The sequence below is a fragment of the Lycium ferocissimum genome, chromosome 9, assembly GCF_029784015.1.
Source record: "Lycium ferocissimum isolate CSIRO_LF1 chromosome 9, AGI_CSIRO_Lferr_CH_V1, whole genome shotgun sequence".
NCBI lineage: Eukaryota > Viridiplantae > Streptophyta > Magnoliopsida > Solanales > Solanaceae > Lycium > Lycium ferocissimum.
Window position 1 is genome coordinate 30,955,237 of NC_081350.1, and position 17,599 is coordinate 30,972,835.

General features: G+C 33.8%; 2 protein-coding genes across 3 annotated transcripts; one reads left to right on the forward strand and one right to left on the reverse strand.

Moving 5' to 3' along the window:
• Positions 1 to 3,954: 3,954 nt before the first annotated feature.
• On the forward strand, positions 3,955 to 7,104 carry LOC132030248 (haloacid dehalogenase-like hydrolase domain-containing protein Sgpp). 2 transcript variants are annotated; one of them, XM_059419789.1, is made up of 5 exons: positions 3,955 to 4,154; positions 5,725 to 5,842; positions 5,970 to 6,121; positions 6,218 to 6,479; positions 6,561 to 7,104. In XM_059419789.1, exons 1-5 carry the CDS (start codon positions 4,120 to 4,122, stop codon positions 6,750 to 6,752), a joined length of 759 nt encoding a protein of 252 aa, XP_059275772.1. In that variant the 5' UTR covers positions 3,955 to 4,119; the 3' UTR covers positions 6,753 to 7,104. The 2 variants fall into 2 exon arrangements, with proteins under 2 accessions (XP_059275772.1, XP_059275773.1); XM_059419790.1 differs by having other exon boundaries at positions 3,961 to 4,154; positions 5,728 to 5,842.
• Positions 7,105 to 8,080: 976 nt separating this feature from the next.
• Positions 8,081 to 15,578, reverse strand: LOC132030246 (phragmoplastin DRP1E-like). Its single transcript, XM_059419788.1, has 15 exons — positions 15,278 to 15,578; positions 14,219 to 14,282; positions 12,929 to 13,036; positions 12,620 to 12,721; positions 12,038 to 12,088; positions 11,888 to 11,949; positions 11,593 to 11,683; positions 11,405 to 11,469; positions 10,515 to 10,709; positions 10,290 to 10,409; positions 10,136 to 10,206; positions 9,566 to 9,791; positions 9,148 to 9,198; positions 8,710 to 9,078; positions 8,081 to 8,359 (listed from the first exon to the last, which is right to left on the reverse strand). The coding sequence occupies exons 1-15, from the start codon at positions 15,410 to 15,412 to the stop codon at positions 8,231 to 8,233; spliced, it is 1,839 nt and encodes a 612-aa protein (XP_059275771.1). The 5' UTR covers positions 15,413 to 15,578; the 3' UTR covers positions 8,081 to 8,230.
• Between the last annotated feature and the right edge of the window lie 2,021 nt (positions 15,579 to 17,599).

Genomic DNA, 17,599 nt, shown 5'->3' on the forward strand with positions numbered 1-17,599 from the left:
AATTTCCAGAAGAAAATTCATAAAGTGACTGCAAATTCAATTTCCACATATGTTAGAAGGAAAAAATATCACTCAAATCACCGTCATGACAAAGAAACACCCAAAACTTAGTATCATCTATTCAAATTCCTATGCAGGAGGGAAAAATGATAATATTAAATGGTTATCACTCAAAAAGCACCATCTAATAAAAAAAAAAATAGATAAGAAACTACACCTCAACAACTAAAGAATATCTTTCAACTTCCTCCTTTTGCATATTCAAATTAAGAATTATGTTAGAGAAAAATAGTAATTAAATGGGTATCACTCGAAACTCATCATCATAATCCTAAAGAAGTCATCCATTGAACATTTCAACTAATATATATGCTTTTTTATACATGTAAATTCATGTAATGTTTTACCTACGTGATTAATATAAACTATCTTGGATGTTCAAAAAAAAAAAAAAAAATTCAGTATTCGCAACATGCCAGGAAAAAAAAAAACATCAAATAGGTATCAATCAAATTCTCCATCATCAAATCCACCCTACCCACCCGAAAAAAAAAAAAAGAAAAAAAGAAGAAGAAGATAATAGAGGACAAAGAAAATTACCTATAAAGTTAGTCTCTCGTTATATATTATTATTCCCTCTGTCCCAATTTATGTGATATAATTTCTTTTTTAGTTTGTCCAAAAAAGAATGATACATTTTCATATTTGGTAACAATTTAACTTTAAACTTTACCTTTTACACTTAACAAGATGATCTATAACCACACAAATATCTTTTGCTTATTTTAGACTACAAATTTCAAGTCTTTTTTATCTTTTAAACTTCGTATCCAGTCAAACTATATCACAAAATTAGGACGGAGGGAGTACTAATTTTTTTTTTTTTTTTTGTATCAGCATAGCGTGCATGCACTGTTGTACGTAAAAAGGGAATGAAGAACACATATATGCAAATAAAATATGGAAAGATCATTGCTCTCAAAATTTAATGCGGAATGTAAATGCAAGAGTAATTGTTATGTTTGGAAACGTTACCAAACAATCCCCAAGTCTTACTATACGGGGATAATGGAGAGAGGAAAGATGAAGAAACATAGACACTGAATGTGCACTAATTATTCATTTTAATTAGAGAATTAGCATTAAGGTCCTATTACTACTGCTAACATTACGGTCATGCTATTACTGCTACATGGGCTAATTCTTTATTTAATGTTTCGTGGGCTGATTTCTACTCCTATTTATTTTACTTTTTTTTTGCGCGGATTGGCCTTCATTTGGGGTGGTCTTTAATTTTTGTCCTTTAAATTGATGGTCTTTAAGTTTTGTCCTTCTCCTAATACTCCGAGGTTGTAGGTTCGAACTCCAGCTCATTATATAAAAAATAAAAAAATCACAAGGCAGAGTTTTGCAAATCTGTCTATGCAAATTCTGCCTGAATTTGAGCCTTAAGGCAAAATTTGCATGACCAAAGGCAAAATTTGCACAGGCAGAAATTCTGCTTATGCCCGTGTAAATTCTGCATGAAGGGTAAAATTTAAAGACCATCATTTTGAGGGATAAAAATTAAAGACCACCCCCAGCGAAGGACAATCCTGCAAATTGCCCTTTGTTTTATGAGCCTTTTATTAATCTATTTTGTTAGTATATTATATGCACATAAATGGGAAAAGATGCCAAAAAAAGGAGATAAAAAATAAATAGCAATGGAGTCCATAGAGAGGTGCCACAAAAGATAAATAGCAATGGAGGTCATAGAGAGGTGCCATAGCCTAGCTTTATACTATATATAGATTAATGAAATTTAGATTATCGATTTTTGTACATAGAACTCTTGAAATTCTTTTCGGATAAAGGGAAGTATTGAAAATATTCACAACAATCCTTTCTCTAGTTTCCCAACAGATTATTGGACCCCTAGAAACAAAATATTTCAACAATTAAAATGGGGATTTGTAGAAATAGGATTACTTGAGGCTATTGTTTAAATTTAACTAAGGAAATTTTGCAAAAACTCAATAGAGCCAGAGCTACACACTCAAATAAGACAATTGATAACTGATTTTGGGCTTCATGGTAAAGCCCAATGCGGGAGAAATGGGGAAAGTGCACAAATATTCTATTTTGGTAGCGCCATTGGAGTAATACTCGCCTTATGTATTTTTTTAATATTTTTTGCACAAGTATCCACTTCGCGTCTGAAAGTGTAGCCTTATGAAGGCCAAACATTAGACGTTTTCTCCTGATGTTTGGTATGGCTTCCCAAGGCAAAGTTCGGACATTTTCTATTGAGGTGCGTGTAAAAATTGTTTCAAATTTCAGTCATGTATGTCTAAATTTTCATGTATGCCCGACCTTCAGTCTTACATGACTGAAGTACATGTGAAAATAGGTTAAAATTTCAGTCATTTATGTCTGAATCTTTTTTGTCAAAAATAATTTTTTTCATGTACGAGCACCTCAGTCGTAAATGACTGAAATACATGTAAAAAGGGGCTGAAATTTCAACAATCCAATACGTTTCAACACCCAAATCTACTCTAAATAAACTCAAATTTAAAACACAAGTTCTACATATCATAAAGAACAAACCCCAAATCATCAATTTGTCAAAAACACAATAAATCTAACAAACCCATGTAACCCACTTTTTTTTCCAAGTATGTCTGCACTTCAGTCGTGCATGTATGCATGAACTACATGTAAAAATGGGTTGAAATTTAAGACATGTACGTCTGAACAAGAAGAGCGAGAGAAAGCAGGGGGTCGAAAGCAGGGGTATACGTGCAAGAAAAACACAAAGTGAGTATTGCTTAACTAGCATACCCAAAATAGGATACCCCATGAAAATTTTACGAAATTCAGTCATTTAACCATCGAAGAGTTGCAATAACAACTCTTTAGAAGAACTAAGACACAATCTTTGCAGATACTTATTACCTCGTATTAATACATTTCAGAGTTAAATACATGAGAAAAATATTTTTACTTTTTTGTTTTTCGTGATTTTCACTTCATTATTATTATGCTACACGCTTGAATACTATTTTAGTGGGCAAAATCAACCATATTTATATCAATAAAAAGTAACTAACGCCAAGTAAATCAATTTAAGCGTACTTAAGTTACCATAAAGGTCATGATGAGATAATTAAAATTCATTCACCTTTAACTAGAGATTTCAGGTTCGAGCCCTGAGAATCTGGAGCTTCATAATAAGAAACTCTTTACTCCCTGTAGGCTAGTAGACCTACGTGATACAATTTGAATTAGTCCAACCAATCCTTTTCACAAATCGAGTGACAAAATGACGTAAATGTAAAAGAGAAATGACAAAATGGTTCCTTAATTTTGGGATAGGTTTAAAATAGTCCTGAAAGATACCTGTGAGCAGCTTTAGTTCTTTAAGTTTGTCAAAAATAAGTATTTTTAGTGTCCGCCAAATATTTAACAAATTCTGAAGTTAGATTTAAAGAAAACAGAAAGAAAGAAAAAACTAACCGGAAACACCTATAGGTCCAACAAATCTATTTAAAAAAAAAATTAACATAAAAAATTGCACTAGACACTAAAAACGGTGGACTTTGCACATCAAAAAACCACACAAATCACAATGTACAATAAAAATATGGTAGAAATTTTAAAAAGTACACCTCCAAATGTAAGTTTCCTTCAAATCTCTCTTTTTTAACAGTTACTTTTAAATCCAACAACCAAAATTTGTTAAAATATTTGACAAAGAGGAAGAGTGCACGATTTCGACAAACTTGAATTGACTAAATTGCTCAGAAGTATATTTAATTGACTATTCTAAATCTACCAAACACAACTGCTTATTTTTGTCATTTTCTCAAATGTAACACGTGAAATTTAGGAAAAGGTTGTAAAGACCAACACTTCTCTTGCCTTTATTTACACTTTATTGGAACGCTGTACTATTCTGATTCTTTAGAAGATTCTCTTGTTATACCATCCATCTCTTTTTTTCTTCATAAAATAATAAAGTTGGCAAATTTGCAATTCCCTCAAGTTTCTAAAAGCACACGTTTGTGGATATTAGCATTTGGTTCATCAAAATTTTCTAAACAACTCTCAAATTTATTTGATATCCTTTGCAAGATGACAGCTCCTACTGGGGAAAATTCGACAGAAAGGTGAAATTTTTAATCCCCCTTTAGCTTTTATTTGGTAAATTTTCTTGAATGTTTGGCAAGATTTGATCTGGGGTCTGACTTGTTGTTGCATTTTGTTGATTGGTACAAAAAAGAGAGTTTCTTGTTGCATTTTCCCACATCAAGGTGAATTTTTTAATCCATTTTTAGCTTCAATGTAGTGAATAGATTTTAATATTTGCCAAGATTTGATCTGGGGGCTGATCTCTTGTTGCATTTTGCTGATCTTAATAAGAATGAAAGTTTCTTTTGGGGGGGGGGGGGGGGTGGGTTGCATTTTGGATCTTAATAAGAATGAAAGTTTCTTTTGGGGGGGGGGGGGGAGTTCTGCTATTAAATTTTTTATTTTTTCATGAATAAGCTGAAGCTCCCATTTTTTTTTTGGAATTGTTATGATTGGAGCTAGTTGTTTTGATAACTTTCTTGGTTCATGATTGAATCCATTTATCTCCATAAGTCCATTAGAAGTTCTTCATCTATTACTTGGAAGTTTTGAGATTCTTGAATCCAATTTGTGCTTGATTGAAACCATTGATCTCAATCTCATTGTGTGCCATTTGGAAATTCTACATCTTTGATGATTCCACTGTTATTGTAACATGTCCTTGACACTTTGATTTGTTTGAATCTGATTAATGTAAAGCAAAAATGTAAGATGTGTTCTTTTTGCTAAGCAGATCTAAACTCAGTCTTCTCACTTAGTTTTCGATTGATCAATTGAGAATTTGGTCATCTTTACCAATTTCTTGTTTCTGGCTTATAATATTAAGGCTAATGGCTTCTGTTAACTTCATTTTGTTGCAAATTCTTTCATTTATAGGATGTGCCTTCTGTTTTATCCTGACTGGTATATGAGCTTCATCGTGACTATTGGACATAGGCTTATCTCACAATTTAATTTATTTCCAATCTATTCTCACTTTTCATCCTCTGACTGAATGTTTTCTAGTATCTGTAGCCCTAAAAACTGTACTTCTCATCAAGGGTAATTGAAGCTCGTATGCTGTATGAGAAAATATCTAGTCCAGACTCATACGTAAAGAAATTGATAACTGGATTTTTGAACTTTAGCTGGGTTTTATGCTACAGAGTTCCAAGTATAGCCACTATTGAATAGAAATCACAATGCTTCCCAGAAACCGTAGCAACTTAGTGCACATTTTAACTTAATTGTATCATTGAGATATTGTTATCATCAATGCTTCATCCTTATCATAATTTCTTGGCCGTCGTACAAAATGTACAGGAAATACACATACTAATGTTTAACCTTTTATTTTTTGAGAATATAGCAGAGACAGGCCAACATTTAGAATCAATGAATTCGGGATGGGCTTGTGTTGTTGCATGTATTGATGTCTTTAAATTGATTTTAAAGCATCCACATGGTCCTAAATAAAGGCAGTGGGTGTCGTTAAGTCTAGATTCATCCACGGAATGTGAATGCACCTTACATTCATTTACAAGTTTAATATTACACCAAAAAAATTGTTTGGAGATTGTTGTGTGTTGGAGCCAGAAAGCAAAGCTAAACTACTATATCTTCTTTTAGCAGTTCTTCATCTCTCGCAACACTTGCTCCCCTTCAAGCAGTTCTATTTGACGTAGACGGAACTTTATGTGATTCAGATCCTCTTCACTATTATGCCTTCCGTGAAATGCTTCTAGAGGTACCAACAATTAATCCCTTTCCGTTTAGAGAAAAAGCTTTCTTTAGGGGGCTTATACAGAAGTTACTGATATTTGGGAAAATGTCAATCATGTTTCTCATAACTGCTGGCGATTTGTGTTCTGCAGATAGGCTACAACGGCGGTGCGCCAGTTGATGAGGAGTGGTACATCAAGACTATTGCTGGGAAACACAACGACGATATTGCTTCTGCCCTTTTCCCTGATGATCAGGAACGGGGCATTAAATTCTGTGATGACAAGGAAGCTATGTTTAGAAGGTTTGGAATTCCCTGCACATGTAACTTGTGCATTTCAATTGACCTTATATTCAATTTCATTCCTCCAGTCTAATAGCCGTTTTTGGTACAATATAGGATGGTGAACGAGCAGTTGAAACCTATAGATGGTCTGTACAAGGTGAAGAAATGGATTGAAGACCGTGGGCTGAAACGGGCTGCAGTTACCAATGCGCCTAGACTAAACGCTGAACTGATGATAGAAAAACTTGGCCTAAAGGATTTCTTTGATGTGATTATTATTGGAAGTGAGTGTGAGCGCACAAAACCAAATCCTGACCCGTACTTGAAGGCCCTTGAACTGCTTCAGGTGTCAAAGGACCACACATTCATATTTGAGGTCTGATTTCTTTGTTCGCGACAATTTTCATTTTCTTGTTTTAACCATTAAAACTCATACTAATATTTCTTCGATTGTTAGGATTCTTTTTCGGGAATAAAAGCAGGGGTGGCAGCTGGGATGCCTGTTGTTGGCTTGGCAACCCGAAATCCACCTCACGTACTTATGGAAGCAAAACCTGCTTTTCTTATTAAAGATTATGAAGATGCGAAGCTATGGGCAGCTCTAGAGGATATCGACAAAAAGTCAGGTGCCACAACAACCACAGTCTGAGACGTATGCATACTAGGTGAAATATCTGTTATTGTTGTTGAAGTGGAACTCAACAGAGTTAATTGGACTTGCTTCATCGAAGCCTTGGATTTTCTTTTCATAAACATAAAGAGGGAAATGGTATTATCATTATTTTTCTTCCGTAAAATCAGATTGATAGGTCCAACAGTTGATACCGATTTAAGGAGTACTATATGAAAACTGGCTATGGTGACTGTTCATTGACCATAGCTTGTTCATTGACGTCCCGTTCGGTTTAATAGTAGCCTTTATAATTCACTCCACCATACTTGTAGACCTTGAGAACAAAAGAGTTTATAATTTATAATAACTTGTTTATTATACTCTATGAGTTGAGATGTCAACTTCCCCATATCTGTTTGAATTCCTCTGTATGAAGATGTTACATAGTAGTAAATCAGTGGTTCAATTATGCCTTCATCCCATTCTAGTTCACGTCGGTGATGTGACATGTTTGTTTCCAAGTTTAATATGTTTTGTTGGATAGGTCCTATAACATTGATCCCTAAGATGTTACAAATCAATCTACTATGGCTTAACCTCAAATTAGCTCATGTTGGTATTAAAAAATTTAGGTTTTACACGGTTGCAAATTCTATACTTAGAGATCTATCATGGTAAAATTATTCTTACATTGATAATCAAACTACTGTAATCCTCTTTTGGTAAGGTCTATAAAAATAGTACTGAATAAGATTGTATTAGTAATGTAGGAATTAGTTATACTTGGATTAGTTATGCTGAGATTATTTCTATTTGGTGTGGTGTATTAAAAAATAACATGCATTGCATCATTTTCTTAAAATTATTTGTTTACAAAAATACCCTCCACATTAATTAGCTATGAGGGACATCAAGGGCAATTTTGTCTTTAACCATGCTTGTATTAATAGTCTTGGTGCTGCTAATGCCATGGTTTGCTATGTATTAGTTATACATAGAATAATGAGTACCAAATAGGGTGTATAACTAATATTTGTATTAGTTATACAAAGGTTGAAAAAGTGTACCAAACAAAGGATTAGTAATACCAAAGCTAATACATGTATTATTTTCTCTAATACATCCTACTAAACGACCCTAACTTCTAAGCTTATGACAGAGTAGGTTTTGTGAAATGATGTTGCGATTATAGCTATGCAAAAAAGCCTGCATTTCCCTTGTGCAACATCATTCTATGAGGGCAGATATTTACAAACTTTACAAGTTCTTTTTGTAGCTCATAACGTAACTGAGGCTTTTGCTTGCCATCGGCATCATAATTTGTGAAGCAGCAAATTGAATCTGGCAGAATTCATTGATACTGCCAACGAAAAAAAAAACCAGCATCATTCAAGATTCAAAACTGCTAATAATGTAACTTAGTTTAAACCCATAACAAGATGCTATGTCTTTGAAAAACCTATGTTTAGAGCAACAACAATTTTCTAACTAGTTTGCAAACTATATACTACACATCATTTTTCCCACAGTGCTGAATCCATTTCATCCCTAGCAGTCTTGTAAAGCTCAAGCCTTCTTGAACATTTCTGCCTCCTCTCCATCAAGACTGGATCTTCATCCAGTAACTGGGCGAGGTTACGACCCTACAAGTGAAAAAAAAATATCATTAAGTACCATCTACTAACTTTGAACCTGAAAGGAAAACATACCATAATTTTCAACTTCTGCTGTGAAAGGTCTTTCTGAAATTGATTTTCAGACAATTTATGTGATACTTTTCATTCTCAGGAAATTATATGGAAAGTTTTGTGCATAGAATTAAAAAAAATAGTTGCAAGTGCTTGTAACATTGCATCAGCATTTATAAGATTTCACCTAATGACATGTTTGCCAGTTTCATGATTTCATCATTCATTGACTACTGATTTCATTAAGGATATTAAGCATATGGATATCTAATCTCTGGAGGGTATTAAGTAGACAAGTAAAATACCTCCTTTTTGCCCAGTTGTGTGTAGAAATGATCGAGTAAACAACGCTTGGCTTCGCGAACTTGACAATAAACAACAGCCTTAGGAATTGTATTCCTTAAGGTATCAGACACCATCCCAACATATGAGGAAATGTTTGAGCCTATCCTGCGCAAGTGCCCCTCTGTGTAACGGTCAGTAGTTGAAGTAGTTGGGCTTCCACCCTTATCCGCTTGTTGTGGGAGTTTCCGGAAAAAGTCAGCAGTAAGGTATGAGGATTCCATATCCACCATCCGCAGAACAGTCTTCTTGCTGTCATCGCGAAATCGCTCTAATGCTTCAATTGCAGCTGAAGCTATCTCAGCTTGAAGAGTTGGAAAGCGTCTTAGTTCCTTCATTCAGAAATATCAATTTCAAAATTTGCCATTAGATCATGAAGTAGTAGAGGGTTGGGATCATACCTGAGTTTCCCCTATTGACTTCTTCACCAGCTCTTTCAAGATGAAGTGGACCTACATAGTCAATTCATGGAAGTCAGTTGAAATTAGCAGTTTCAACAAGCATTTTAAGTTCATAAGATAACTACTTCCATGATGACCATAGTTTTACTTTTCCTACTCAATTCCCTAGTGCATAAGCTAAGCTAGTGCTTCCATGATCTGTGGAGAGAGCACTTCACAAAGTTTCCATTTTCCAACAACTTCAAAAAACTACCGGTACTCCTAGCCCATGCAAAATGGAGGATAGTCTCCAGATGACTCTCTGTGGCCTCCAAAAAGGATGCCATGCATACCCAATGTCATAAAAAGATCTCTTTAACCATAGCCACATCAAGTAACATGACAATTCAAATCCAGAGGAAAAGGTGCAAGTACTTACTGCATCCACTGAGGCTTCAGCAGGACCCCTGAAATAATTAAGAGCACCATCAATAAGCCGTCTATAACCTTGCTCTGGTGCTATTAGATGAGGTTGATAGCCATCTGCCTCAGAGACAACCTTCCTAACATTTTGCAACGAGAGATGACGATCCAGTGGAAGCTTTCTTAAAGCAGCAGGGAGCTGATAGTCAAAAACCCCATAAATACGATCTCCTCCTGGCCGCCTACACAAGCAGATGTGGAAGGCCAAGCATAAGGAACTTCTAACAAATATGATCAACTTAACGTCATTGTAAGGCAATGTAGTATATGTCCTTGGTTTTTAAGGCACTGTGCAGGAAAACAGCTGAAAATGTCTCTTTTATATGTATCCAACATTTTCACAGGTTGTAATATAATCAGACATCCATTAGATGGACAATGCTTGACAACATTATGGGTTTCCGTTACATGACAAAATAACAGTGTGGTTGTGAAGACAAGCAGAATCAGTAATGTTCCAATCAACAAGTTCTCCTTTTTGTCTTCTTACATTTCACCTTGGTTGAAGAAAAATGTATATTCTTACCCTCCTTCAAGGTGCTCCTTGAAAATCCTATCAAAAGCACGGCACAGCTCTAATATGGCATACAACTGCGCCTGTCAATTTAGGCAAGACTTGTAAAGATATTGAATCAAACACTAGGCATATTTTCAGAAAAGGAAAAGATTTCTATCATTACCCCTGCATCAATAGCAAGAGGTCTCCCTAAGTAATTCAACTCTGCTTCAAGTTCATCAATGCTTGTATTGATCAAAGACAAAATTGCTGGTATACGGGCCTTGATCACAGATTCTAGGTGCTGGAAAAACAAATATTTGGTATCAGCATCGCGTAACAAATATCAATTGGAAGAGGTAGAGACAAATATTTCTTGGTAGAAGCAGCTTTGGTAGACTATGCATACTTTTGAGAGTAGTTTTGCCAAGTACTCTGAACCCATTCTATTGGCCAAATGTCCATACTCAGGACTTGTAGCAAAAAATTCACGTTCCTTACGCCTTGCAACAACCATATCAACATTTCTATTAATATCGGACTGTGAACGATTGACAAGTCCAACCCAAGGATGTTGTAACCGATAAGATCTTCCTTCAAGAACCTTCATCACACAATTGAAAAAGTAAACAAAAGAGGAATGTCTGTATATGATAGAATACAGACCAAAAGATGTTGCAATTATCCGCAATTGATGAAAAGACTAGCCGCAGCAAAGGTAACATAAAACTGCTGCTGATTAAAAACAGAGAATTTTAAGTGTATTCATAAAGAGAATCTGACAAATGTTGCCTAAGGAAACAACCACATCCTACGGTAATTTATGCCTTCACTACATTCAACCACTACCTATTTACACCAATTTTGAAGTTCGGCATGCAATAACTTAACAGGAAGTTCTTGTCCACCAATATACAAAATGCTAGCCTGATGCAAGGGATTTTATACAACACCATATGATGAAAATAGTTATATTCTCTACCTCATACTGTGCAGACATAAATCTGACATTTAATCAATATTGTCACTTTGAAACAAACACATATTACCTAAATCCAAAGTGGTGATGGATATTGCAGATGATCTATGGAAGAATCAGCATGAAACAGACTTTTAAGAAAAGTTTAGCATCTTTTGTAATTTTAGAAGATTTATTAGATATAAGCCACTGTACTATAAACTGTTCATTGTTAACAATGGATCAGGAATTAAAAGATGCTGATTAATACAGATAAATATAACTCCTCTTCGACAAAGAAAAGCCAATTCTTAGGTAGAAAGGAGAAAAGATGTGCTCACATCCAATGCATTTGTTCCCTTGTCCATCAAATCAAGCTTTGTCAACACACCAATTGTACGTTCACCTGCATGGAAGCAACTTAATGCTCGAGTGACCCTCAAAGTATATTGCAAATGTGGGAGAAAGAGCAAAGACAGGTAAAGTTAAGCAAATGATATACTATGCCAGATAAGACATGAAATATTACCAGTTGGATCAACTTCTCGAGCAATCTTTATAGCATCAGATGTTGCAACATCCTGATTGGCTGGGGTAATAGCTAAAAGAATACAGTTTGGCTGCCAAGAACCAAAGTTTTGTCAGTCGGTTCCTATCAACTGTCTAGGGCAGAATTTACAAACCAAGCAATATCATCAAAGTCCCTTAACTTCTGTGTGGCAGATCATAATTCTCTACGTTCTGTTTTATCATCTCTAAGAGGCTAGAAACAAAGTTATATTTTGCTACTCAACAAAGACATTCTCTACCTCTCAGCATATTACCTTCTCAACATACGAGCGAACCATATCTTCAATTTCCTGAACTATACTTTCAGGCTGTCCCTCTGTCAACAACCACAAGTGCATTGAGCAAAATAGATCATGAAACATGTCTTTATAGAAGACCAATAACATGAGAATGAAGAAACATACCGACAGCAACCTTTGTTAAACCGGGTAAATCTACCAACGTCAAATTGACAACTGCAATGAAAACCTAAGATGGGTTATCTGATTGAACCAATTGCGAAATCAAAATTCCAATATTTCGTTGCCCTATGAATACCACCAAAAACCTATCATCCATAGAGTAAAAGCTAAAAAATAACAATGAAGCAATTGCACTGTCCTCCTAAAATCAAGGGCGTTTTACAACATGTTAATATGAAATTCACATAAAATAAATTTGTTAAGTTCTTTTTGAGAGAAGTATATGAACAATAGGTATCAAACACACAAAACTCTGGAGCAATGCTAAGATCGTTAGCAAATTGCACAGATTATACAAGGCACAGGATAGAAAGTAGCACTAACTTGAGAACTTTCATAATATTCAATCAGGGATTTTTACTTTTTTAAAGCACAGAAAAATGAATGGACATATATATGGAAGCAGTATTGTAAACCGTCAGTTGCTTGCCTTCAGTAGATACACCGCTAAATTCACAACGAAAGCCAGCAGAATGATGTAAATAAAAGAAAGTAACATAAGTTTAAAGCACATAAGAGGCGTACCATTTGGAGAGTAGATGCTGAGATTAATAGGAAGAGGAGAGATTTGCTTTGTCTTGCCAGTGACCCTGTCAGTTTCATCCTGGATCTCTGATCTTACCATAGCTTCATCAAGAAGAAATGTACAAAATCAATCAAGGCATAAGTGCTGCATTGTTTCAAATGATATTATCACTTCCAAAATGGATGCGGTAATGGACCAACAGTACTGCAGAAGAAATATGACAAGGTAATCTGGATAGCATTATTGTAAAGGTTAAGAAGCTATACAGCAAATCTGCATTGTACCACAACTTCAAAACAGCAACATACCAAAATCTAGAAACTTTCTATTTCCAGTGTGAAGAAACTGTGCATAGTCTTGTTGTCCTGGCTCAGTCTTGTAAAGTTGCAAAACCAATGGCCTTCTTGTTACAATCCCTGCCCCAAAATAAATGTTGCTATGTGAAAAAACAACAAAGGGAGGGAAAGAGTAAAAATATTATGGTTTATAACTTTATTTCGAATAAGTTACATATTTTTGTTTCTAATAGCGGAGAGAGAGTACTGCCAAGCACAATGTTAAGGTGCATTTCTACAGTAATTCCAATGTGGCATCCTGAAAATTATAATATCAATTTTGGAGTGTGTCTATATAGTGAAGTGGTACAGTTGAAGGTCCGGGGAAAGATGGTTAAAACTGGGTTATGCTGAAAGGTATAGAAGGAAAACAAATAGGAGTATAATTTTTTTTTCCCTTTAAATGACATTTAGAATCAGTACCTTATCAATTTTTCCTGTCTATCATTATGATAAGAAAGTTTAATTCGATAAAATCATGATAAATAGACATAGGCGTAACCTCCAATCATTAGGTCAAAAAGCCTAAAACTGACTATAGTCTATAAAAGTAGTATTTCCCTTCTCACAAGATAAGAGCTAGTTGGAATGTAGGTTTCTGTCCAATAAAAAAGACTAGTTTCCTTTTCACTAAAGTAACAGCTCAAGTCGTAGGGATCTAGTAGCTCAGTTGGTTGGCTACCTGAACTTTCACCTTGTTGGTGAGGGTTCGAATCGCCACGTTGTAATCCCCTCCCCCATTTCCCATTCTCCTACACCTTAAAAAAAAAAAAAAAAAAAAAAAAAAACAGCTCAAGTCTTTCCATTTCTATTTGCATGTGTTAATAATAGCATTTACTATGGTACTAACTATCGAGTACTCATTTCTCTATTCTTCTTTTCAAAGCCAAAAATATAATTTACAATGGAATAAAATAAGGTCTTAACTACATGTCTTATATATATATATATATTTTCTTTTTTTCTGGACAAAATCAGAGCCAACATGTGCTAAAGCAGCTGATTTCATTTTACATACTTTCTGATAAAAGAATCAATTTTTTAAGTTCTGATAAAATGGCAATCAACATCCAAAAGCCTCATGATAACAGAATTTTCATCTCTGTTTCTGTTTGTTTTGTTGTTTTTTTTCTTTTTAATTATTTTTATTTATTAGCACCAACTTAGTCCAAAAAATCTCCGGTTGGGAAACTACAGTTTAATTTAACCAAAAAGAACACCAGATTTAAATCTACGAATATAATGCATACAATTAACCATTACCTGATCCTCTAGGGAGAAAATCCCTACCGACGATGCTCTCCAACACCGAAGACTTCCCGGAACTCTACCAAAACACCACAATTCAATCAAATCACTTCAAACAAAAAAAAAAAAACAGGGCAACAACGCTAAATTAACCATCAAAACTAACAAAACTCCATAAAAAACATTTATTCCATCACAAACACCGATCAAGCAAAAAACAACCATCTACAGACTCCAAAGCAGACATAAACAGAAAAATAATAGATATACATAAAAACTCGCAAAAAACACACACAAAAAAAAAATTCAATGAAAGCAGATATAAACAGGAAAAACACCATAATTCGATCAAATCACTTCAAAAAACAGGGCAACAACGCTAAACTAACCATCAAAACTCCATAAAAAACATTTATTCCATCACAAACACCGATCAAACCAAAAAAAATCATATACAGACTCTCACTTAACCAAAGCAGACATACACAGAGTAAAATTAGAAATACATAAAAACTCGCATAAAAACACTGAATACTAGGTGTAGATGAATCGAACCTGTCCACATAAATTTTAATTTAAAAAAAATTAAATTAATCTAATTCATCAAACTGACTCTCGATAAGCGAAACATGAACATGTAAAAGTGAACGGAGGGAGTAAAGTCCATAAAAAAACATTTATTCCATCACAAACACCGATCAAACTAAAAAACACAATGATATACCGACTCCAAAACATACATAAACAGAAAATTTACAGATATGTTAAAAAAAATGGCAAAAAACACAGAGAACTAGGTGTAGATGAATCGAACCTGTCCACCTAAAATTTAATTTTAAAAAAATTAAATTAATCTAATTCGTCAAATTGACTCTCGATAAGCGAAACATGAACATGTAAAAGTGAACGGAGGGAGTAAAGTCCACAAAAAAACATTTATTCCATCACAAACACCGATCAAACAAAAAAAATAAAAAAACAATGATATACCGACTCCAAAACATACATAAACATAAAAATTACAGATATAGCCAAAAAAACACACACAGAGCAGTCTGTGTAGATGAACCGAACCTGTCCACCTAGGACAACTATTGTGGGAAGAGCATCCCAAAGAGTAGGTAAACTTCGATCATCACCGTTACCGTAATCACCGAGTAACGTACAAGCTCTTTGTATTCTGTTCACAAGCCCAATAACACCTTCCATGAAAACCCTAACCCTAACGCTTTCCTCACGTCGGAGATTGTAATCGGCGGCGAAAGAGAGGAGAATTGTTATGAGTAGGAGAAAAAATGTGAAGAGAGTAACTGAATCTATTTTTATATTATTATTTTTTGACTTAGTGGAGTGAAGTGAAGAGTGTGTGAAGTGGTTTGTGTTGAATGGTGGTCAAGTTAGTGCGCCACGTGGGGTTTATGTCATTTTATAGTCTACTCATTGTCATGGGGTCAAGAACATTTTTTAAAAAATTTGACTATGGGCGGGATCTTTTTTTTATGTGTTGTCAACTTTATTTTTATTTCATATCAACAAAAACTTTATTTTATTTTTTATATAAGAGAAAATGAAGTACTAATTGGCTTACTTTTGCGCGTTCCTATGTTTTTTTCTTTTCGCGGAGTTACAAAAGGATAAATAAGTTGTGAATTTGTAATTGAATAGCAGTAATAAATTTTTTATTGAAATTCAAACTCGTAAAAGCACATTTTGGATCACCACGTATTGGTAATTAGATGGAAGTTCGTAAAATTACAACCAAGGTAATTTATTTTGGATTTGGTCTAAAAATTACTCTGATTTAAATGTCTTTCATCATTTTTTAACTTGCTAGTACTAATTTTCGTTTGGGGCATGTGATTCTTAATATTGTAGATTTTACAATTTGTAAGTGTTAATTTTATTTTAAGAAATGGTCAAGGTTAAATTAAGTGTATTTTTTGTATGTAGTACATTGTAGTTAATTTAAATCTTTGATAATGAAGTGAAGTTTTAAGAATTTCTAGTCATGTAATGTTTAATGGAAGAAAACGAAAAAAATAATCGAAGTATAGCTCGGTAAAGAGCATATAGTTTAGCAATATAAAGGTATAAATGTGTAATGTCCCTACTTCTTCACAGAAAAAGAATTTTAATAATAGAAGGAAAAATGTGATACACCTGTGCATTTATGGGAAACCAGCACTAATTTCAAATCCTCATTAAATGTGCCTTGGTAATTTAATAGTATATTTTCTATATCTGGGATTATCTGTTTTTAGTAAAGGATGAGTAAAGAGTAATGATTCAACAAATTATGGTAACCTTAACATAGATTACACCTTAATAAAATATATTCTTTCTTAAAGAAACTATTATTACTATTACTAATAATAAGTAATAACCATCATTTAATAGAATCATCCACCACAAAACCACATTAATTGGAAAACAATAATTGCAGGAAAACTTTCAGTATGAGAGGCAAAGAGGAATAGGATTGTACGCAATGTCTGCTTAAATATGACTATAATAAAAATCTTAATGATAAAAATTATATGAATCGAAAGTAGGTGAAAAATGAAAGTACTATGACAAAAGGAACATTTCAACAGTACTAGGGGTGCTAATGGTTTGGTTAAAAACCAATTCAAATCGAAAAGCGAACCAAACCGATTAAACAAATCGACATCTTTTGGATTTGGTTTTAAATTTTTAAAAACAGATAATATTTGGGTTGGTTTTGGTTTTATAAAAAAAAAATCAAAGAAAAAACCGAACCGAACCGAAAAATTATATACATAATTTTTATAGTTATATATATGCATCATATATTAAATTAGATCGGAATTACATGAAATTCTTGTAGTTTAATCACAAATTTTTCTTCCATAAGGATTAGCCAATCTTTCTCGTGCCATAGGAAGATGAAGTTTCAAAAATCTTTAGCTTTTGAGTATTTTAACTTACATAGAATATATCATAAAACACTGTATAGTTAAATATATTTGACTTGTTCTAAATATATTTTAACGAAATGATGTGACATTCACCTAATAAAACTTTTGTCACTTTATTTTTTGTTTAATGTGAAGAAATAATAGTCAAAAAAGAAGGAAAGAGTATATATTTATGTATGGTTAAAAACCGAATAATCGAACTGAACCGAACCAAGCCCGACAACAACCAAACCAATAAATGTATATTATATTTGGTCTAGTTTGGTTTGATTTAAATATTTTAAAACCGACTAAGTTGATTTGGTTTGGTTTTGATTTTGGTTTTGATTTTGATCAAAAACCGACCCATGAACACCCCTAAACAGTATGATGGAAATATCATTATCAAGAACGTTAATTGTTTGTGGTAAATATGTCTTAAGAAAAAATGTATGTCATTTAAGCACTCATTCGATAT